At 42.5% G+C, this 20,661-nt stretch overlaps 1 protein-coding gene across 3 annotated transcripts in view; it reads right to left on the bottom strand.

Annotated features, from left to right (window-relative positions):
• The window catches only part of plekhn1 (pleckstrin homology domain containing, family N member 1), a 57,278-nt gene that overhangs the window by 8,339 nt on the left and 28,278 nt on the right, over positions 1 to 20,661 (bottom strand). For 2 of the 3 annotated variants that reach the window (XM_073032304.1, XM_073032305.1), the window contains exons 9-18: positions 19,721 to 19,801; positions 18,038 to 18,116; positions 17,306 to 17,460; positions 14,920 to 15,153; positions 13,430 to 13,651; positions 10,166 to 10,399; positions 6,907 to 7,140; positions 4,496 to 4,711; positions 3,547 to 3,595; positions 1,748 to 1,801 (exon numbers count right to left, since the gene is read on the bottom strand). In XM_073032304.1, the coding sequence (XP_072888405.1) occupies positions 1,748 to 1,801; positions 3,547 to 3,595; positions 4,496 to 4,711; positions 6,907 to 7,140; positions 10,166 to 10,399; positions 13,430 to 13,651; positions 14,920 to 15,153; positions 17,306 to 17,460; positions 18,038 to 18,116; positions 19,721 to 19,801 (1,558 nt within the window). Of the gene's footprint in view, positions 1 to 1,747; positions 1,802 to 3,503; positions 3,596 to 4,495; positions 4,712 to 6,906; positions 7,141 to 10,165; positions 10,400 to 13,429; positions 13,652 to 14,919; positions 15,154 to 17,305; positions 17,461 to 18,037; positions 18,117 to 19,720; positions 19,802 to 20,661 lie in introns of all 3 variants that reach the window. The other variant, XR_012096697.1, reaches the window with a different exon arrangement.

Here is a 20,661-nt window from a genome sequence, read left to right as displayed (position 1 = left end):
TACAGAGTTAAAGTGTTTTCTGGACACGTGCCAGGGCTGGCGAAGGTCGCAGCTCATGAGTGTCTGTCTCTACGGAATCAAGTTTGAAATGAAGACTGAGAGACTGGAGAGAGTGATCTGGAACCATTTGAAAGACTTACAAGTTGGAGAGAACAAAGAAAGTTGTTTGACTGAGGGCCACAGCAAACTGAGAGCCTGGAGAAGGGAGTTTGCGGAGGTGAAGAAATTGCGGACAAATCTCGGAAGGGGGAAGCGGTAGCTTGAAGGGAACCTGAAGATGACCATCGACAGTTCAAATGAAGTGCAAAACCTGAAGGTTGATCTGGAAGAAGTCATGAGGAGAAAAAAAGAAGCTGGGGAGAAGTGCAGTGAATACTGAACTGGAGGGTGACCAATCTTTAACTGCTGCTTTTCAGGTCGGGGTGGAAGAAGCTGTTGGAGTAACTGCATTCCAGATTGAGATGGCCGGGATGCAGGAGTCAGAACTGCTGAGCCAGGGGCCAGAGAAGAAGATAATCTCAATTGCAGGAGGCTGAAGAGACTGCAGGAGCAGTGCAGGCCACGTGTTTCCGTTTGGAGAAGATCAAACAGCAGCTACCGATCGAAGAAATGAGGAAGAATACGGATTCAAAGGCCGATGTGCTGGATGTGTGGTACATGCTGCCTTTTGCTGACTTTCCCTCGATTGAGGAAGAGACCTTTGGCCCTTCTTCCACTGAGTCAGGTGTAGTGGGGAGGGTTAGCTGTGTGCAGTGTGGGGCATGAGTGAGAGGTTGAAAGTGGAGTTGGTAGTGGACCCAAGATATCCCCAGCTATGTCCTAGCCTAAGGGTTTAGGTGAGGGGGGTACGGAGGTCTCAGAAGGGTTAGGGAACGCCCAGATAGTTGGCCTATATAGCGCCTAAGGAACAGGGCGTGAGGTTTACTGTGTGGGGAGGAGATGTCACTGCTTGTGCTTGGGTTACGGTGTGTTGGCAGGAAAGGTGACGAGTTATCTAATAGTCATGAGGACATGACTTTTATTTGGTGGGGGAGAGTGTAACGGGGGGTTTCTTTTTCTTTGTTACTGTGTATGTAATCAAAATGGCGTCTTTGTTTTGTTAAAAGTAGGAATGTTGGCGCCTGTGTTAATAGTAGGAATGCTAGCGTCTTTGTTATGATAAGTGCTGGAAGCTTGTTTGGGACTGTAAACTGATTGTTGGCGGGATTTTGGGGAGTCGGGGCGATGGAGTGAGAGAGAGAGGACGGGATGCTGGAAGCTGGGCGACGGTCCCCGGCCCAAGGTTTTCGGTGATGAGAGGAGACGGAGACAGAGGAGTGTGGAGCATCTGGTCGACCACCGTGGGGGTCCCAGGAGGCGGGTCGAGGAAGTCGGAGGGGATCGAATGGTGGCCAGAAGACTTTAGTAATTGAGCTCCAACGGTTGTGCACGAAGTGGTTTGGACTTTGATAAGTTTGGCGCCTTTTCTTTTTTTCTCTTATTCATATATACTGTATCGTTAGTAATCGCTTAGTTATAGTAATCTTTATAAATTGTACTCATTTAATCGCATAAGGTGTACTGTCTGTTTTTTGGGCGAGGCGGGGACATCACACAGCATCCACACCAGCTGATTACCCAGTTTGGCGGGGCCGAAGGCTGCTCCCCCTAGACTAGAACGAGTTTGAGCGATGCCTGAGGCGACCCAGGGGTTACATCACTGAATGTGTTTATAATATATAAACATATAATATAGAATATAAGTCACCTTCTCTGTAGCTATCTAAAACTTCCATTATTGCAAAATATTCAAAGTTGTCATCTGGAAAAAGGAGAGAAAAACATGCTAAGTCTCATTTTTAATCAAATTTGATGCATCAAATTCAACTTTAAATATGTTTGTACTTATATTTCAACACAATATAATTTTTGAGAAATCTGGGTGGCATTGGCACAGATCAGGTTATATGTGGAATTCATTGCCACAGATAGATAGGGAGGCCAAGTCATTGAGTATAATTAAAGCAGAGGTTGACAGGTTCTTAATTAGTAATATCATTTATTTGTTTAGGCCCTTCTGGTCCTTCAGGACACACCGCCCAGCGATATCTGATTTAACCCCAGCCTAATTACGGGACAATGACCAAATAACCTCTCAACTTGTACATCTTTGGACTGTGGGAGGAAACCAGAGCACACGGAGGAAACCCACGGTAAGGGTGTCAAATGTTACAGGGAGAAGGCAAGAGAACGGCGTTGAGAGAGATAAAAAATCAGCCAGGGAGGAATGACAGAGCAGACTCGATGGACCAAATGGTCTAATTCTACTCCTATGTCTTATGGTCTTTTTGGTAATATTCCAAACTTCAAAATTACTATCACTATTCTGGATTTATTTTAATATTTTGAAATAAAACATATAGGAATTTCACGTGTTCCTCCCATACCATTTTTAGATTATCTCAGCTTGGTTAATCAAACCTTGTTTTACATAGGGTTTTCATTAACACCTAAACTGGGGACCTGAGAGCAACTTAAAGCCTCTTCACCTTTGGTCCCATTTAAACGATGGTGAGAATTTCCTAGACATTAGTCTCCAGAGATATTGGGAAAGCATTCCAAATGGATCTAAGGGGACAGTGGTTCTTCCTGAATTTTAACTTCGGGCTTCCTCTCCCCTCCTTCCTTTCCCACTCTATCCTGGGAACTGTTTACTGCCACATAAAGCAGGGCTTGCCAACCTGATTTTATGCCATGGACCCCATTGTACCATTTATACCATTAACCAATTGGTCCATGGACCCTGTTATACCATTTATACTATTAACCAAGTGGTCCATGGACCCCAGCTTGGGAACCCCTGGTATAAAGGATCATAAAATAATTCAAATCCATGGTCATTAGAATATCTAAAAATCTGTGAATCTTTATCTGTTCTTCAGAGCCATTATATCTGACCAAATGGATATCCCTTTCCAATGCCATCATACTTGACCACTCTCCCATTGGATGATACAATGGAACTTGTCACTTGGGCATCCCTTACCATTGGACAATGAAACTAGACTTGACCAGCTGCAATTCCACTCCAATTAGACAACACAATAATATTTTATACCTGGACATCCCCTTCTCACTGGTCAACACAATTGGGTTCAACCACCTGGACATCCCTTCCCAATGGACAACACAATTGGACCTGATCACCTGCGTTAGATAATGCAATAGAATTTGGCATTGGGACATTATTTTCCATTAGGCAACATTATTGGACTTGGACACCTGAACATGCCTTCCTATCGGACAATATAATTGGACTTGACTACCTGGATATCCCCTCCCATGGACAATGCAATAGAACTTGCCCAAATTGCCATCCCCTTGTAGTGGACAACAAAACTGGACTTGACCACCTGGACATCTCATCACATTGGTCAGATTATTACTGTTTGGTCAGTAGCAGACACCCTGCCTATTGGACAAAACCTAATCATCCAGAGATGGCAGCCTATTGGAGAACGCACCTTCAAGCAAAATTATTCATCACTTTTTAAGGGGGTTTTGTACCTTTGGAGAAATGGACAGGAAAATCAGTTCTTCCTTTCCTGGGTACCCCCTGTAAAAGATGAGACATGGTTCAGAATAGTGACGCCAGACGGACTGAACAGTAAATAAGCAACATGACTGTGAATACAAGCTTAACTTTCAGAGGATGTCTAAAGAAAGATATTTAGTAATAGAGTCATGGAGGACTTCAACACAGACTCTGTCCCTCCAAGCTCAACTAGTCCATGTTATTCTGCCTAGCCCCATCGACCCTCACCAGACCATAGCCCTCCATATCCCTCCCATCATGTACCTTTCCAAATTTCTCTGAAACACTGCAATCAAATCCACATCCACCCCTTCCACTGGCAACTCATTCCACACTCTGAGGGAAGAGGCTCACCTTATTTCTCCCCCTAAATGTTCCATCTTCCACCCGTAACCTATGACCTCTAGTTTTAGTCTCAGCCAACCTCAGTAGAAAAAGCCGGCTTGCATTAGCACAGACCAGATGGGCCGAAGGTTTTCTCAGTTACACAGACAACCGCCCCACAATGCAAACTCCCCTCCTTGTTGTGCACCAAATCTTCTTCCCCTTCCGAGGCTCTAATGGACACTGTATGAGGGCTCTCAATGATTGGATTCTGATGACCACCCTGTTCTTGCTGACCTAATGCCATGCAGTATTAATCAACAGAACATGATCCCAGGGAACTTGGACTACATTGCTGATTTATTTATTGAGACACAGTGCTGAATAGTCCTTCTGGCCCCATGAATCGTGCTGCCCAGCAAATCTAGCCTAATCATGGGACATTTTATGTCATAATTATATGTGCTATATGTGCCTTGTATGGCTGTTGGTTGGGTGTTTTGCACCTTGACCCCAGAGGAACGCTGCTTCATTTGTCTGTATTCATGTATGGTTGTATGATAATTGAACTTGAATGCCATTCTATAGAATACTTACGTCTCTGACCCTGTGGCAGTCCAAGGGAAACTGAAAAGAGTTATAGGGCTCTGCATATGTAGGGGAAAGAATATTGCTGAGCAGTTTCCCATCCGTGTATGTACAGGAGCTGTTCTCTGACACAGAAGGTGATGATAGAGAGGACCTTCCCTCTGTGGATGGTACCATGATGCTCCATTGATCCACATCCAATGCATCTTTCTGTTTGAAGACAGGCTGTATTAAAGATAAAATGATTTTGTTCTGTGATTTGCATTGCAAAGATTATCCAAGGGTAATATACATCAAGGATGAAGGATCAAGGATCAACTTTTTTCACCATATGCATACAAGTATATATACAGTAATATATATTTCAGAATGGTCATTATCCCTCAACCGTCAGGCTCTTGAACCAGATAAATTCAGTCAACTTCATTGACTGTTCTACAGACTCACCTTTAAGGTCTCTTCATCCCATTTTCTTAATATTTATTGCTTATTTATTTATTTATATTTTTTTCTTTTAGTATTGGCACAGTTTGTGGTTGTCTGTCTGACTTGTGTGTGGTTTTTCATTGATTCTAATGTGTTTCTTTGCATTTACTCTGAATGCCTGCAAGACAATGAATCTCAGGGTTTTATTCAGTGACATATACTGTATGTACTTTGATAATAAATTTACTTTGAACTTTGAAGCTCTCAATGGTTTGGGACCAGAGTACATCACAAAATTGCTTTTGTTTTATAATCCTGCTCGAGCTCTCAACTCTTCTTCAGCTGGTCTCTTATATTTAAACAATCTCCCTCTAAAGATAATTGGCAAGTCAGCTTTTTTTAAGCTAAGCTCCTAAACTGTGGAATTCAATACCTAAAACAATAAGAGATGCAGACTCAGTTGACACTTTTAAACGTCAGCTCAAAACCTATTTATTTAACCTTGTTTTTAACTAACATCTTTTTGTCTTTTATTTTCATTTTGCAATTTATCCCATTGTAAAGCATTTTTAACGACATCGTCTGTATGAAAAGTGCTGTTTACTATTTAATGTACTGTTTACCATTACAGTTTACCTGTGCTACACACTAAATGAACGTTGAGTTATAATATGAACTGTATTTTATGAACTAATTTGTGGTAATATTTTGTTTTCTGTGCTGCGTGAGTTATATGTTTTGTGGGTGCACTGTGGTCTGGAGAAACATGGATTCATTTGGTTGTATCTACGTACAGTAAGATGACAATAAACTTGAACTAATCTGAATTTCATCAGGTTCCCATTTTACACCATAAGATCTTAAGACAGTAGTAGAATTAGGCCATTCAGCCCATCAAGTCTGCTCCACCATTCCATCATGGCTGATTTATTATCCCTCTCAACCCCATTCACCTGCCTTCTCCCCATAACCTTTGATGTCCTTACTAATCAAGAACCTATCGATCTCCGTTTTAAATATATCCAACAACTCAGGCCTCCACAGCTGCCTGTGGCAATGAACTCCACAGATTCACCACTGTCTGGCTGAGGAAGTTCCTCTTCATCCCTGTTCTAAAGGGACTATCTGGTATTCTGAGACTCAGCCCTCTGGTTCAAGGCTCACCCACTGAAGGAAACATCCTCTCCATGTCCACTCTATTTAGGCCTTCCAATATTTGATAGTTCAATGAGATTCTCCCCCCCCCCCCATTGTTCTAAACTCCAGAGCTATCAAACAATCACCTTACATTAACCCTTTCATTTTCTGAATCATTCTCATGAATGCTTTGCTGCTCGCTTGAGTGCTCGGTGGAGGGTGGGGAGGTCATTGCTTTCTGCTGCTTGTGTGTGGGAGGGGGAGCAGGAGGGGGTGCTTTGGGGTTCTAACGTTTTAACTGTCATTCATTCTTTGGGGCACTCCTGTTTTCATGGACGTCTGCGAAGAAAAAGAATTTCAGGATGTACATTGTATACATTTCTCTGATATTAAATGCACCTATTGAACCTCCTCTGAAGCCTCTTCAATGTCAGTACATCCTTTCTTAGATAAGGGGCCCAAAACTGCTGACAGTATTCCAGTGTAGTGTGACCAACGCCCTTCCATCTATCTTTACATTGTCCTAAGTTTGGCCACAAAGCCATCAATTCCAAGCTGATGAAGGGTGTCTGCCCAAAATGTCAACTGTTTATTCCACTCCATAGACACTGTGTGACCTGCTGAGCTCCTCCAGCATTTTGTGTTACATCAATTCCATCTTCCAGATCATTGACATATAATGTACAAAGAAGCAGAGTCTGACACTGACCCCTGCAGAAGACCACTCGTCAACAGCAGCCAACCAGAAAAGGCCGGGTTTTCTTGTTATGTCCTTGTTTATGGTTTTTAACTGTACCTGCCACAAATAGCTCAACTAAACTATAGTTAAAACGTGGATGCCTTTGAAATGCACCTACCTCAGTAGCAGAGACTCTTATAGATGGACAGTCTCTCGTGATTCCCCCAAAGGGCTCAGCGTATGCTGGTGATAGAGGGGTGTCCATGGGTCCATCTGTAAGTGAGTAACGGTCCTCCCTAAAACAAGCATTGTAGCTTCCAGGCTGCTGGGACAAAGCATGGGTCTTCCAAAGTGATACTCTCTGATCACCTTCGTGGGCTGGTGATGGTGATGAATTGTGTCTGGATAAAGGCTGAAAGGCAAACAGAGAACATAGAACACTACAGCACAGAATCAGGATTAAGGATAACATCAGCTTTATTTGCCACGTACAGTTCCAAGTATTAGGAATTTGCTGTGGTGTGTTGATCAGGTCACAACATGCAACATGGAAAGATTATGGAATAAAATGTGCATAAATACCAGCATGTATTTACAATGTAAACAGATTTATAAACAGTGGCTTAAAGCATTTACAGGGCAGTACAGTGACATGGATTATGGGGCTAACTAGAATGGTTGATCAGATCAACTGCATGAGGGAAGAAACTTTTAAGATGGCCCAACAATGTTGTGCTGACCTTTTAGTCTACTCTCAGATCAATCTAACCCTTTCCTCCCACGTAGTCCTTCACTTTTCTATCATCCATGTGCCCATCTAAGAATCTCTTAATTTCTCTTAGGTATCTGGCTTTACCACCACCCCTGGCAGAGCATTCCACGTACCCACACACTCTCAGTAAAAAAAAACTACTCTGCTATCCCTTCAACTGTCACACACAAAATGCTGGAGGAACCTATACTTTCCTTCAATCATCTTAAAATTAGCCATTTCCACCCTAGGAAAAAAGTTTCTGACTGTCCACTCAAACCATACCTCTTATCATCTTGTACACCTCTATCAAGTCACCTCTCATCTTCCTCCACTCTAGAGAGAAAATCCCTAGATCACTCAACCTTTCCTCAAAAAAGATGCTCTAATCCAGGCAGCATCCTCTACATCTCCTCTGCACTTGATTAGCAAATTGGCAAGTTATTTATTTTTCATGCTTCTCATATATAACAATGATATAGCATCATGACTTAACTGAAGTAGTTAAACTATACAGTAAGATCTGAAATAATCAGAGAAAAAGCTGGAAATACTCATCAAGTCAGGCAGCATCTGGAGAGAGAGAGAAATGGAATCAACATTTCAAGTTTGTTCTGATAAAAGCACAATAACATTAACTAATTCTCTCTCTTGGGCAGAAGGAAAACTGATCTCAAACCTTTACTGCCTTGTGGCTACACCTACTCGTGTGAAAGGCTTCGGGAGTAAACCCAGAGGGAAAAATCCAGAGCTGGAGTCTCTAAGGCAGTCCTACATTGAGTTCAACACTTGCAACGCTGCCATTGCCAAACTGTATCAGTCCCTGCCGTTCCTTTGGGTTCAACAGTTGTGTGCAGACAAGAGCTTGCTGCATGGGCAAGCTCTTAATATTGTACTGCCCTGGCTTGTGTATCTAGACAGCTAGGAAGCAACATCCACGGTGGACCTACAACAGAGGCCTAAGAATTTGCTCTCTTCACAGGTACTACCTGACCTTCTGAGTGCTTCCAGATTTCTACCTTCCAATCCATCTCTTCATTAACAGACCAGAGAAGTCACTGCAATAACAGAGTGCCAGGTTTGACATTCTTCTGATGGAAACTACAGAGGTGAATCCAACCCAACTCTCTAAGTTGTACTGAACCATCAGCTTACGTTACATACTCAGAGGCCACTTTATTAGGTACCTCCTGTTTTCTGCTGTAGCCCATCCACTTCAAGGTTCAATGCGCTGTGTATTCAGAGATGCCCTTCTGCACACCGCTGTTGTAACGTGTGGTTTTTTGAGTTACTGTCACCTTTCTGTCAGCTTGAACCAGTCTGATCATTATCCTCTGAACCCTCTCATTAACCAGGCATTTTTACCCACAGAACTGTTGCTCACTAGATGCTTTTTGTTTTTTTGCACCATTCTCTGTAAACTCTAGAGACTGTGTGCATGAAAATCCCTGAAGATTGGCAGTTTCTGAAATACCCAAACCACCTCATCTGGCACCAACAATCATTCCATGGTCAAAGTTACTTAGATCACATTTCTTCCCCCATTCAGATGTTTGGTCCGAACAAGAACTGAACCTCTTGACCATGTCTGCATGCTTTTGTGCACAGAGTTGCTACCACATGATTGGCTGACTAGCTATTTGCATTAATGAGCAGGTGTACAGGTGTACCTGATAAAGTGGGCACTGAGTGTACATGCCAAGTTCCAAACAGTGACCTGAATCCACAACAACGTTGCTTAACAGTGACCAAATTCCTGAGTGGCACAGTAGTGAAGCGATTAGCATAATGCATCACAGGGCCAGTGGTTGGGGTTTGGTTCTTGCCGCTGTTTATAAGGAGTTTGTATGTTCTCCTCGTGACCACGTGGGTTTGCTCCAGATGCTCCAAAGATATAAGGGCTAGGGTTAGTAAATTGTGGGCACGCTGTAATGGCACCAGAAGCATAACGCCACTTGCGAGCTGCCTCCTGCACGATCACAGGTGCCATGGTAGCATAGCGGATAACACAATTCTATTACAGCTCGGGGCATTCCAGAGTTCAGAGTTCAATTCCAGTGCCATCTGTAGGAAGTTTGTATGTTCTTCCTGTGAGCATGAGTTTTCTCCAGGTGCTTCGGTTTCCTCACACGGTCGAAGGATGTACCAGTTCGTAGGTTAATTGGTCATTTTAAATTGTCCCGTGATTAAGCGCGGGTTAAATAAGTGGGTTGCTGGAGAGTGCGGTTTATTGGGCCAGAAGGGCCTATTCCTGCTCTCTCTCTAAATAAAAGTAGATCCTCAGACTGTGCTTGTTGTTTACACTAACAATGCTTTACACTGTATGTTTTGATGTACACGTGACAAATAAAGCTAATCCTGATCTTTTGAAAAACGATGCTGAAAGCAAGATTGGGAATTATTCTACAATATACATAGGTAACAAATATGCTGGATAAATTTTTAGAATATTGCAGTGACCATCTGCTAAAAGTTTGTAGGATTTAGTCTAAAATAACATGCTAATGTCATACGAGGGCTAATACTGTACAACCCAATTTCCAATTGCATAGTTAGTCACTTTAAACTTCCCCAGGGTTAATGCATTATTCTTGAGCGTCTGAAATTTCATCATGTCTTTCTTCAAGTACAAAGCATTGCATAAATAACCAAGCACAATTCTGACATTAGGGAATGCTTCACTTACCTCTCGAAGCCAAAGTGGCTTTGCAGGGGGTGCTGGCTGCAATTTTAAAGGCAGGTATGGTTCAGCGTAGGTGGGAGACAGAGGGTTGTTGAAACATTCACCGTTAGATAAACAATGATTAACACTAGTGTTGCCTGGTTGCATTGCGATAGGAGATGGCCTGGAATTACTGGATCCTGATTTCCGATTGGTACTCTGTTCCCAGTTTGTTAAAGGATCCTGAGCGGTGAATGTCTGAAATTAGTGAAGAAAATAATTGTGTCAGCCCAGTGGCCAGGCTTATTACACTGCGACACGACAAACTGCGAAGTACAAAAGTGAAATCAATAGAATAGTCCAGGTTTTGGAATAGCTATTACCCTTCAGCCATCAGGCTCTTGAACCACCAGAGGGGATAACTTTACTCACCCCAACACTGAACAGTTTTTGTAACCAATGGACTCATTTTCAAGGACTCTTCATCTCATGTTCTTATATATTTTTTAAATTTATCTGTTTGGTTGTTTTTATGTATTCATTCAGTTTATTGTCTTTGCACAACAGTTGTTTGTCCCTCTTGTGGCATTTTTTCATTAATTTTATTGTGTTCTGTTGCATTTACTGTGAACATCCACAAGAAAATGAATCTCAAAGTATTATACAGTGACATACAATACTGTGCAAAAGTCCTCGGCACATATATGTAGCTAGGGTGATTGACTTTTGCACAGGACTGTATTTGTCAACATGGAGCAGAGAGCGAGTTTGTACATCTGGCGGGAGCAAAGGATGTTGGGAATGGCAAGGGTGGAGTGCCATGGGAGTGGTGTGAGACAGGTGGCAGAGAAGGAGTGCCAGGGGTGGTGTGGGTACAGACACACCCAGCCCTGCCACACCAGGCTAGGTCATTGGATTCCAAACAATTGGTTAATTGATCATTATCAAATGTCTCTCTGGTGCTTCCCGCTCCCTCCCCATCCCTTCCCTTGTTCCCAACCATGATTCCCCTCTCCCTATCCCCTTCCCACTCTCAGTCCACTATAGAGACCCATATCAGAATCAAGTTTATTATCATTCATATATTACATGAAATTTATTTTTTCTCGTAGCAGTAGTACAGTGCAGTACATAAAATTGCTCGAGCATTTTGTGTTTGGTGCTTTGGAATTCCAACTTCTGCAGAATCTCTTGTGTTTGAGTTTTGGCTTAGTTGTGTTTGTCATGATCTGTTCGGATGACTCACAAAAAGAAAACTGTTCACTGTATCTCGGTACAGGTTGTCTGTCAACACAAGCTCGATAGTAGGGAAGGCACAACAGTAACTATATTACCTGAGAGTTAATCTGCCCCAAATATGTTGGCCAACATTTAGCAATGTATGATAGCATTCTGACACATTGTGTGACAGTGTGCTACTCTAGCTGCAGTAAGGTCAAATTTGAAGTTGAGTTATTGTCATAATCATGACAATACAGATGGTGGAAATCCAAAGCAGTGCATACACAAGATGCTGGAGGAACTCAGTAGGTCAGGCAGCGTCTGTGGAAAAGAATAAACAGTCGACATTTCGGGCTGAGACCCTTCTTCAGGACTAAGAAGGAAGAGGGAAGACACCAGAGTAAAAAGATGGGGGGAGGCTAGCTGGAAGGTGATCGGTGAAGCCAAGTTGGTGGAAAAGGTCAAGGGGTGGCAAAGGAAGAATCTGATAGGAGAAGAGAGAGGACCATAGGAGAAAGGGAAGGAGGAGGGGAAGTAACAGGCAGGTGAGAAGAAGTAAAAGGTTAGAGTGGAGAAAAGATGAAAGGGCAGGGGGTGGAACTTGTTTACTGGATGAGAAATCGAGATTCATGCTGTCAGGCTGGAAGCTACCCAGAAGGAAAATAAGGTGTTGCTCCTCCACCCTGAGGGTGACCTCATCCTGGCATAAGAAGAGGCCATGGACCGACACGTCAGAACAGGAATGGGGATCGGAATTAAAATGTTCGGCTACTGCGAAGACCCACTTGTAGTGGATAGTGTGGAGGTGCTCGAGGAAGCGGTCACCCAGTTGTCATGTGCACGTGTACACATCTACACAGGCGCAATGATCGCAGGCACAGAGCATTAGATAAGCAGCACTCACCGTAAGTTAAATGTAAATTATACTGAATTCTTACAAGGAAGAACACAATTTGAATAAAAAAAGGATCCATTTTGTAACGCCAGGTGATCAAAGTTGTTTATCGTGTGTTTATCGTGATTGGGGTTGTTCCAGTAGGTTGAAGAACTGAATGGCTGAAGGGAAGTAGTTGTTCTTGAACCTAGTGGTGTAGAAATTTGGGCTTCTGTACCTCCTGCTCAAAGGTCCTCGAAAAGATGGCATGGCCTGGATGATGGGGATTTTTCATGATGGATGTTGCCTTCTTGATGCAGCACCTCCTGTAGATACGACCGATGTTAGGGGGAGATGTTTCCATGAACTATTGGACTGGATGGGGGGATTTAGAATTAATACTACAGCTTTTTTCCAGAGATTCAGCATGGTATCAAGCTCTTCCAGTCCAATGAGCTCATGCTGCCCAATTACACCCATGTGACCAACTAACCTACCAAACTGTACTTGGTTAGAATGTGGGAGGAAACCAGAGCACCCGGAGGAAACCCATGCGATCACGGCAAGAATGTCCAAACTCCTTGCAGACAGCAGTGGAATTGAACCCTGGTTACTAGCGTGGTAACAGTGGAATTATTTATTAAGATTGATTCCAGGAATGAAAGTGTTAATGTACAAGGAGTGTTTGGATGGCCTGTACTCGCTGGAGTTCAGAAGATGGTGGGGGGGGGGGGGGTAGTGTTGGGGGGAAGATCACATTGAAAGTTATTGAATAGAGTGGACTTAGAGAGGATCGTTCCAATAGTAGGGGAGTCTGGAACCAGAGGACACACCCTCAAAATTGAGAGTCTTCCATTTAGAACAGAAATGAGGAAGAATTTCTTTAACCAGTGGGTGGTGAATCCGTGGAATTCATTGTCACAGATAGATATGGAGTCCAAATCATCCAGTATATTTAAAGAGGAGCTTGACAGGTCCTTGATTAGACAGGGTGCCAAAGGTTAGTAAGGGAGAAGGCAGGAGAATGGGGTTGAGAAGGATAGTAAATCAGCCATAATAGAATGGCAGAGCTACTGAATAGGCCGAATGGCCTGATTCTGCTCCTATGCCTTATAGACCAGGAGTATAAAGAACACTGTGCTCTTCAAGCGTTCTCCATCACTCACTGACACTGCAGGTGATTCTGAACTTACCTGTCCATGAGATAGCACGTCCTCATAAAGGGCTGTCTCCATCTTCAAAGCGGCAAAGGGCTCTGCGTAGCCAAACGACAGGCGATTTCCAGTAACAAGCAGGTTATCGGAAACACTGCTGGACAGGGGTGAAGGCTGGGACAAAGAATGCAGCTTACGGCCCGGTACCTTCACGCTGTTCCGGCAGACCGGTAGGGGTGAGGATTTATGCTTCTCCGCAATCTGAAGTGAATGCAGAACTCCACATTAGCATCTAATGGGACAGCTGGCATTAAGATGATTAATATAATAGGTTATTAAGCACATTTAATGCAATAGATAATGTCATAGATAGGCATATCACCATTAAACACATCTACACTAAGCACTATTTCAGGAAAGCAGCATCCATCATCATGGACCTCCCCTGTCAAGGCTCTGCTCCCTTCTCACTGTTCCCATCAGGAAGGAGGTACAGGAGCCTCAAGACACACACCACCAGGCTCAGGAACAGTTATTACCCCCCCAACCATTAGGCTCTTGAACCAGAGAGGATAACTTCACTTGCCCCATCACTGAAATGTTCCCACAACCTGTGGACTCGCTTTCAAGGACTCTTTATCTCATGTTCTCAATACTTAGTGCTTATTTATTTATTGTTATTTAATTTTTCATTTTGTATTTGTCTTTTCCACATTGATTGTTTATCTATCCTGTTGGGTGTACAATTCTATTGTGATTCTTGTATTTATTATGAATACCTGCAAGAAAATGAATCTCAGGTTTGTATATGGTGACATATATAAACTTTGATATGAAATTTACTTTGAACTTTGGGATAACTCCTTCATGGCGATCCTAAGCCTGGCTGCAGGAGGAGGAGGATTGGGCAGGAGGCAAGCAACCCCAGCCCATAAAACCCCAGAGTTAATGAAATGCCAACAGTTTTACCAATTCTACACCAGGACTTAGTGAAAAATCCATTGTTGATTTACAAAGTGGTCATAAACACACAAGATTCTGTAGACGCTGGAAATCTAAAGAAACACACACAAAATGCTGGAGGAACTCAGCAGGTCAGGCAGTGTCTGTGGAAAGGAATAAACAGCCAACTTTTCAGGCCAAGACCCTTCATCAGAACCCTAATCAGGATCGAGATGAAGGATCCTGAAACATCCACTTGCTCTTCTCCATGGATGCTGCTGACCTGCTGAGTTCCTTCAGCATTTTATGTGTTTGGGATAAAGTAATGTCTTCATTTATGACCCATTAAGCAATGAAATCCTTGTCTTTTCTGTTTCATTTTTGTGGTATATATATAACTAGTTTTTTTAACAAAATGAAAAACATATTGAGGGAATTCCAATTCAGAAAATTTGTTGAAATGTATCAAGAAACAATATGTTATTATTTTTGTGCTCATAATGTAGAGTGGATGCAGATTTGAAATGTGATTTAGTCTCTTATCTAACCTTAAGGGATGGTTTCGTAGTGTAGAAATGTTTACTTACTGAAGGAAGATTTAAATGATCAGCCGGTGCAGAGGAACGCAGTGGTGGAGGAGTGTAAGGCTCTGTGTAATCAGGGGAGAGGGGCTGTTCCGTCTCAGCAACCACTGTGGGCAGATGTTCTGACACAGAGATCATTTCTATTGGCTTTTGGGGAAAGGTGAAGACTCCGTACACTTCTCCTGGACTTCCTTTTCCTCCTTGTGTTTCTAGTAAAGGATCGCTCTTGTTTACAAGCTAAAATTGAAAAATATTTTAGTCAGTGAGACACTGAAGAAAAGGAATGAAAGGGTTAACATATGAGGAGTGTATGATGGCTCTGGGCCCATCCTCACTGGAATTTATAAGAATGGATGGGGCTCTCATTGAAACCTATCAAATATTGAAAAGCCTAGAGAGAGTTGATGTAGGGAGTTTGTTTCCCAAGGACCAGAGGACAAAGCTTCAGAATAGAGGGACAATATTTAGAACAGAGATGCGGAGAAATTTCTTTAGTCATTGGGTGGTGAATGTGGAATTTATGGTCACAGACGGCTGTACAGGCCAGATCTTTGGGGTACATTTAAAGCAGAGATTTACAGGTTTTTTATTAGTAAGGGTGTCAAAGGTTACGGGCAGAAGGCAGAAGAATGGGGTTGAGAGAGATAATAAATCAGCCATGATGGAATGGCGGAACTGGATTGTTGGGCCAAATGACCTTATTCTGCTCCCATGTCTCATGGTCTTATGGACCACCAGAAACTATCACTGGAACTGTCTCACCAATTTCCATTTATATTCCATCAACATCAACAACTCTACCATTAGCTCCGTTTTGACATTCAGGCTCCTGGGTATTATTATTTCACAGCACCTCATATGGGAGAACCACATCTCTTTCATTAACAGAAAGGCTCTGCAGTATATGCACTTCTTGCCGTAGTTAGTAAAATTTTATCTTCCCCAGAATATATTGGTGCAATTTACTCTGCCATCATATCACACCACGTCAGCTAATACTGTCTGGTTTGGTGCAGCATCGTCTCACAATATTTGCAAGCTACTGCGAACTGTCAGGTCAGCAGAAAAGGTCATAGGGTCATAGAACACTACAGCACCTAAACAGTCTCTTTAGCTCATCTAGCCCTTGCCAAACCATTAATCTGTTTGGTCCCATCAGACTGCACTCAGACCGTGCCCCTCATATCCATGTACCTACCCAAATTTCTCCTAAATGTTGAAATCGACCCTACATCCATCACTTGCACTGGTCGTTCATTCCAGGCACTCACCATCCTCTAAACGAAGAAGTTTCCCCCTCATGTTCCCCTTACACTTTTCACCTTAATCCATGACCTCCAGTTTTATTCTCACCCAACCTCAGTGGAAAAAGCCTGTTTGCATTTTCCCTTTGTATACTCCTCATCATTTTGTGTACCTCTATTAAATCTCCCCTCAAACTTCTACGTCCTAGGGAATAAAGTCCTAACCTATTCAACACTTCCCAAAAACCTAGATCTTCAAGTCCTGGCAACATCCTTGTAAATTTTCTTTTCACTCTTTCAATTTTATTTACATCTTTCCTGTAGCTAGGTGACCAAAACTGCACACAATACTTCATATTAGGCTTCACCAGTGTCTTATACAACTCAATACATTGATCTATGAAGGCCAATGTGCAAATTACAACTGTCTACTTGTGATGCCACTTTCAAAATATTCCCAGATCACTCAGTTCTAACACACTCCTCTGTCTCCTACCGCTCACTGTGTAAGACCGACCCTGGTTGGTATCTGAAAATCTGACACCTCACACTTGTCTACTTTAGAATTCCATCTGCTATTTTTCGACCCATTTTTTCAACTGGTCCAGATCCCACTGCAAACCATGATAGTCGTCCTCACTATCCACTACACCCCCAGTCTTGGTGTCATCCACAAATTTGCTGATCCAGTTAACCACATTGTCAATAAATCAATGATATTGATGACAAACTACAATGGACCCAGCACCGATCCCTGTGGCACTCCACTAGTCACAGGCCTCCAGTCAGCGAGGCAACCCTCTAGTGCTCTCTGGCTTCTCTCACTAATCCAATTTACTATCTCATCTTGAATGCTGAGCGACTGTATCTTCTTGCCCAACCTCCCATGTGGGTCCATGGCCAGAGGAGAACGGCCAGACTGATTCAAGTTGACAGGAAGGCGGCAGTAACTCAAGGACCACATGTTACAACAGTGGAGTACAGAAGAACGTCTCTGAATGTACAACACGTCAAACCTTGAAGTGGATGGGTTACAGCAGCAGAAGACCATGAAAATACATCAGCCTTCACTTTAATAGGTACAGGAGGTATTCTCCCTGTTGGATTTTTGTACCATTTTTGCGTGGATTATAAGCTGTAACTACCTGTTCTCTGCATTGCAACGAGTGTTTGCCGTCACGTTCTGTAATGACCGAGGAGTATTTGTGGACCGTGACCCCTGTAGAGTTCAGGTGATGAATTAGGTTCTGGTATACAGATCTGCTGGGGCAGGCCACCACGATCTGATTGATCATTTTACCTAGCATGCAAAGAAGCAGGAAAGACAGAGAATCATAAACATAGGAGATTCTGCAGATGCTGGAAATCCAGCGCAACAGACACAAAATACTGGAGAAACAAGAGTCAATATTTTATTTTTGTTATTTAGAGATATAGCACAGAACAGGTCCTTCCAGCCCAATGAGCCACACAGCCCAGTGACCTACCTATTTTAACCCTAGACTAATCACAGGATTATTTACAATGACCAATTAACCTACTAAACAGAACATCTTTGGACTGTAGGAGGAAACCCACACATATACAAACTTCTTACAGATGGCGTCAGAATTGAGCCCAGAACTCTAGCACCCTGAGCTGTAATAACGCTGCACTAACCGCTGCTCTACCACAGCTGAATGTTGCTTCCCTGTTGCTTGTAGTGCCAGCATACTCTACCAGAGAATTCCCAATGTATGTAAATCTGTATCGCCAATAAAATTGATCCTTGATCCTTCACCTGTTCAATATATCCTGGCAAGACTTCTGTAAAGCAGCTTTGCAGTTTTATGACGAGACAAGTTACTGTTCAATGTGGACATTGATACTCCACCTACCTTCCATCAACAATGTGCTTGATTCGCTATCAGATGGATCTTGTTCTGATATAGTTAGAGCATTAAGTGGAAGCTCCCCCTATAAGCAAACACCAAAAAGAATAAATGCATTAAATGGATTATTATGTTAAAGTTGTATAATTCGTCGGCGAGGTCCAATTTGGAGTATTGTGTGTGCAGTTCTGGTCAACTGCCTACAGAAAAGATATAAAGAAGATTGAAAGATTATAGAGAAAAATTATAAGATCTTGTAAACACACCCACAAGAGTTATAATTGTATAATTTTTCAAGGAAGGATATAAGTTTTGAGAGTGTGGTTCTACTTGAGTTATACGAAAGGCTGAATTGGTTAGGACTTTTTTCCCTGCAGCGATTTGATAGAGGCATATAAAATAATGAGGGATACAGATATGGTGAATACAAGCAGGCTTTTTCCACTGACGATAGATTATTTATTTATTATTATCATTGTTTTATGTTTGCACAGTTTGTTTTCTTTTGCAGACTGGCTATTTATCAGTTTTTGTGTGTAGTTTTTCATTGATTCTATTGTATTTCTTGGTTCTACTGTGAGTACCTGCAAGAAAGTGAATCTCAGGATAACATATGGTGTCACATATGTGATAATAAATTTACTTTGAACTTTGAACAATCCACCCTCAGCACTCACTCTTCAGAACTGCCACCCTCACTCAGTACTATCAGGCAGCCAGGGGTTAAGAGCTCAACCCGGTCTGTGGACCCACAGCTTTGTTATATACTGAAAATCTTACACTGAGCTACAGCTGAAACTAAATCATTTTCTGCCACATCTTAACTCAGATGAACTTATTCTTCAAATAAACGTCAATACCTGAAAAAAGGGGTTTAATGAGATACAATTTACATCCAAAATGACCACTGTGTTTCTAACTCGAATAAATCAAGGACAGTGGAAGTAGACAGACAGATTGTCTTTGTTCTTGCCATGAGTTTGAAGGAATGGAGGCTGTCAATTTGTGATCTGGAGCTTCTAGGCTATATCAGTGTTTTATGGTAGGCACAGTGATGCACCAGGTAATCTGCTGGATTAGAGATGATTTCCACCAGAAGTTATTAGTGAGATATTGTATCACATGCAGGTTTATGAATGGTGGGTGGGGTGTGCGTCTACCCTGTGTGATTCACACAGAGCCATAAATTACCAGTTGTCACCTAAGGTAGAGGGCAGTAAACAGATGCTGGCTTGGACCAGGGCCTATAAGAAGTTGACACAGGTTAGTCAGATGACCTCGAGTCAATGAGATTGAAATGCAAAGTTTGAACTGATAAGAAGTTTGAAAGAAAGGAGATTCAAATGCAAAGCAGCAACAACTCTCCGGAGACCAACTATTCTGGATGTGAAGGAACCAACCCACGGTGGAACGTAGACTCCTTTCACAGGTAATATTCTTCATGTAAGGTCAGGAAAACTTAATAGGTGTGCACACAGGTACTCCGTTGCACAAATTCACACACTTTTTAGTTGAGACAGTAAAGGTACTTGACCATAAGTACAGGTTCTCCCTCTGCCTAACAGATCATTATAAGGGGTAATCTTTGTAACAGTGGAGTTCAAGCCATCTTCTTTGAATAAATGTGACAGTACTGTTGCAGAAAGATAAGAGTATTCAATTACTGGCAAGACAAAAGCCACTGTTTACCTTGTAAAACAGGGAGTAGTCGACTTGCATCAGAATGAGAAGCGTAGTTGGGAAGAGAACCAAGAGACGGTCATGCTTCTCCTGTGGAGACAGTAGCGCTCAGCATGAATTCATTAGGAATCTACACCCAGTGGCTACTATATTAGGTACACCTACTTATTAATGCAAATATCCATGCAGCCAATCAAATGGCAGCAACTCAATGCATAAAAGCATGCAGACATGGTCAAGAAGTTCAATTGTTGTTCAGACCAAACATTAAAGTGGGGAAGAAATGACATCTAAGTTCAGGGGTTAGAGGACTGTTTATGTGTGTGGATGGGAGGGAGGAACGGGGCTTGTTTTGCTGTGCTTATAATGCTCTGTTTTGTTGTGTCCTCTGTTCTGCTGAGCATCCTGGACATGCCATGTGGCCCTGGAATGTGTGGTAAGAGTTGTGAGCTGCTCCCAGCACATCCTCAGGTGTGTGATAGTTCACGCAAATGACACGTTCACTGTACATTTCCATGTACATCTGAGAAATACACTTGAACCTTGAATCACAAACCTACCCCTCATTACCCTAAAGTAACTTGATGCGCTACTTCAGAGGGTAGTTACAAGGCAACTATTGTGCTGTGGACCTGGAGTCACATATAGACCAGCCGATTTCCCCTCCTGAACCAGATATGTCTGGATGTTTTATGACCACTAGTTCGTCTTCCAGACTTATCAATTAGAACAGGGGTTACCAACCTTTTTTATAGCATGGTCCCCTACCATTAACTAAGGGATCTGTGGACGCTAGATTGGGAACTCCTGAATTAGAAAAACATGAATCCCTCAGCTGTTGTGATGCGATTTGATCTTATGTATACAAAACAATATTCCCAATATCTGGATGCTTGTTCAATAACGGAGTTGCCACACCACCATATGCTACATATTCCTGGGATCTCTGC

This window comes from Hemitrygon akajei, chromosome 29 (genome assembly GCF_048418815.1).
Source record: "Hemitrygon akajei chromosome 29, sHemAka1.3, whole genome shotgun sequence".
In the NCBI taxonomy this organism is placed as follows: Eukaryota; Metazoa; Chordata; class Chondrichthyes; order Myliobatiformes; family Dasyatidae; genus Hemitrygon; species Hemitrygon akajei.
The sequence above is the reverse complement of the archived record's forward strand: the minus strand, read 5'-3'. Positions and strand labels throughout refer to the sequence as shown.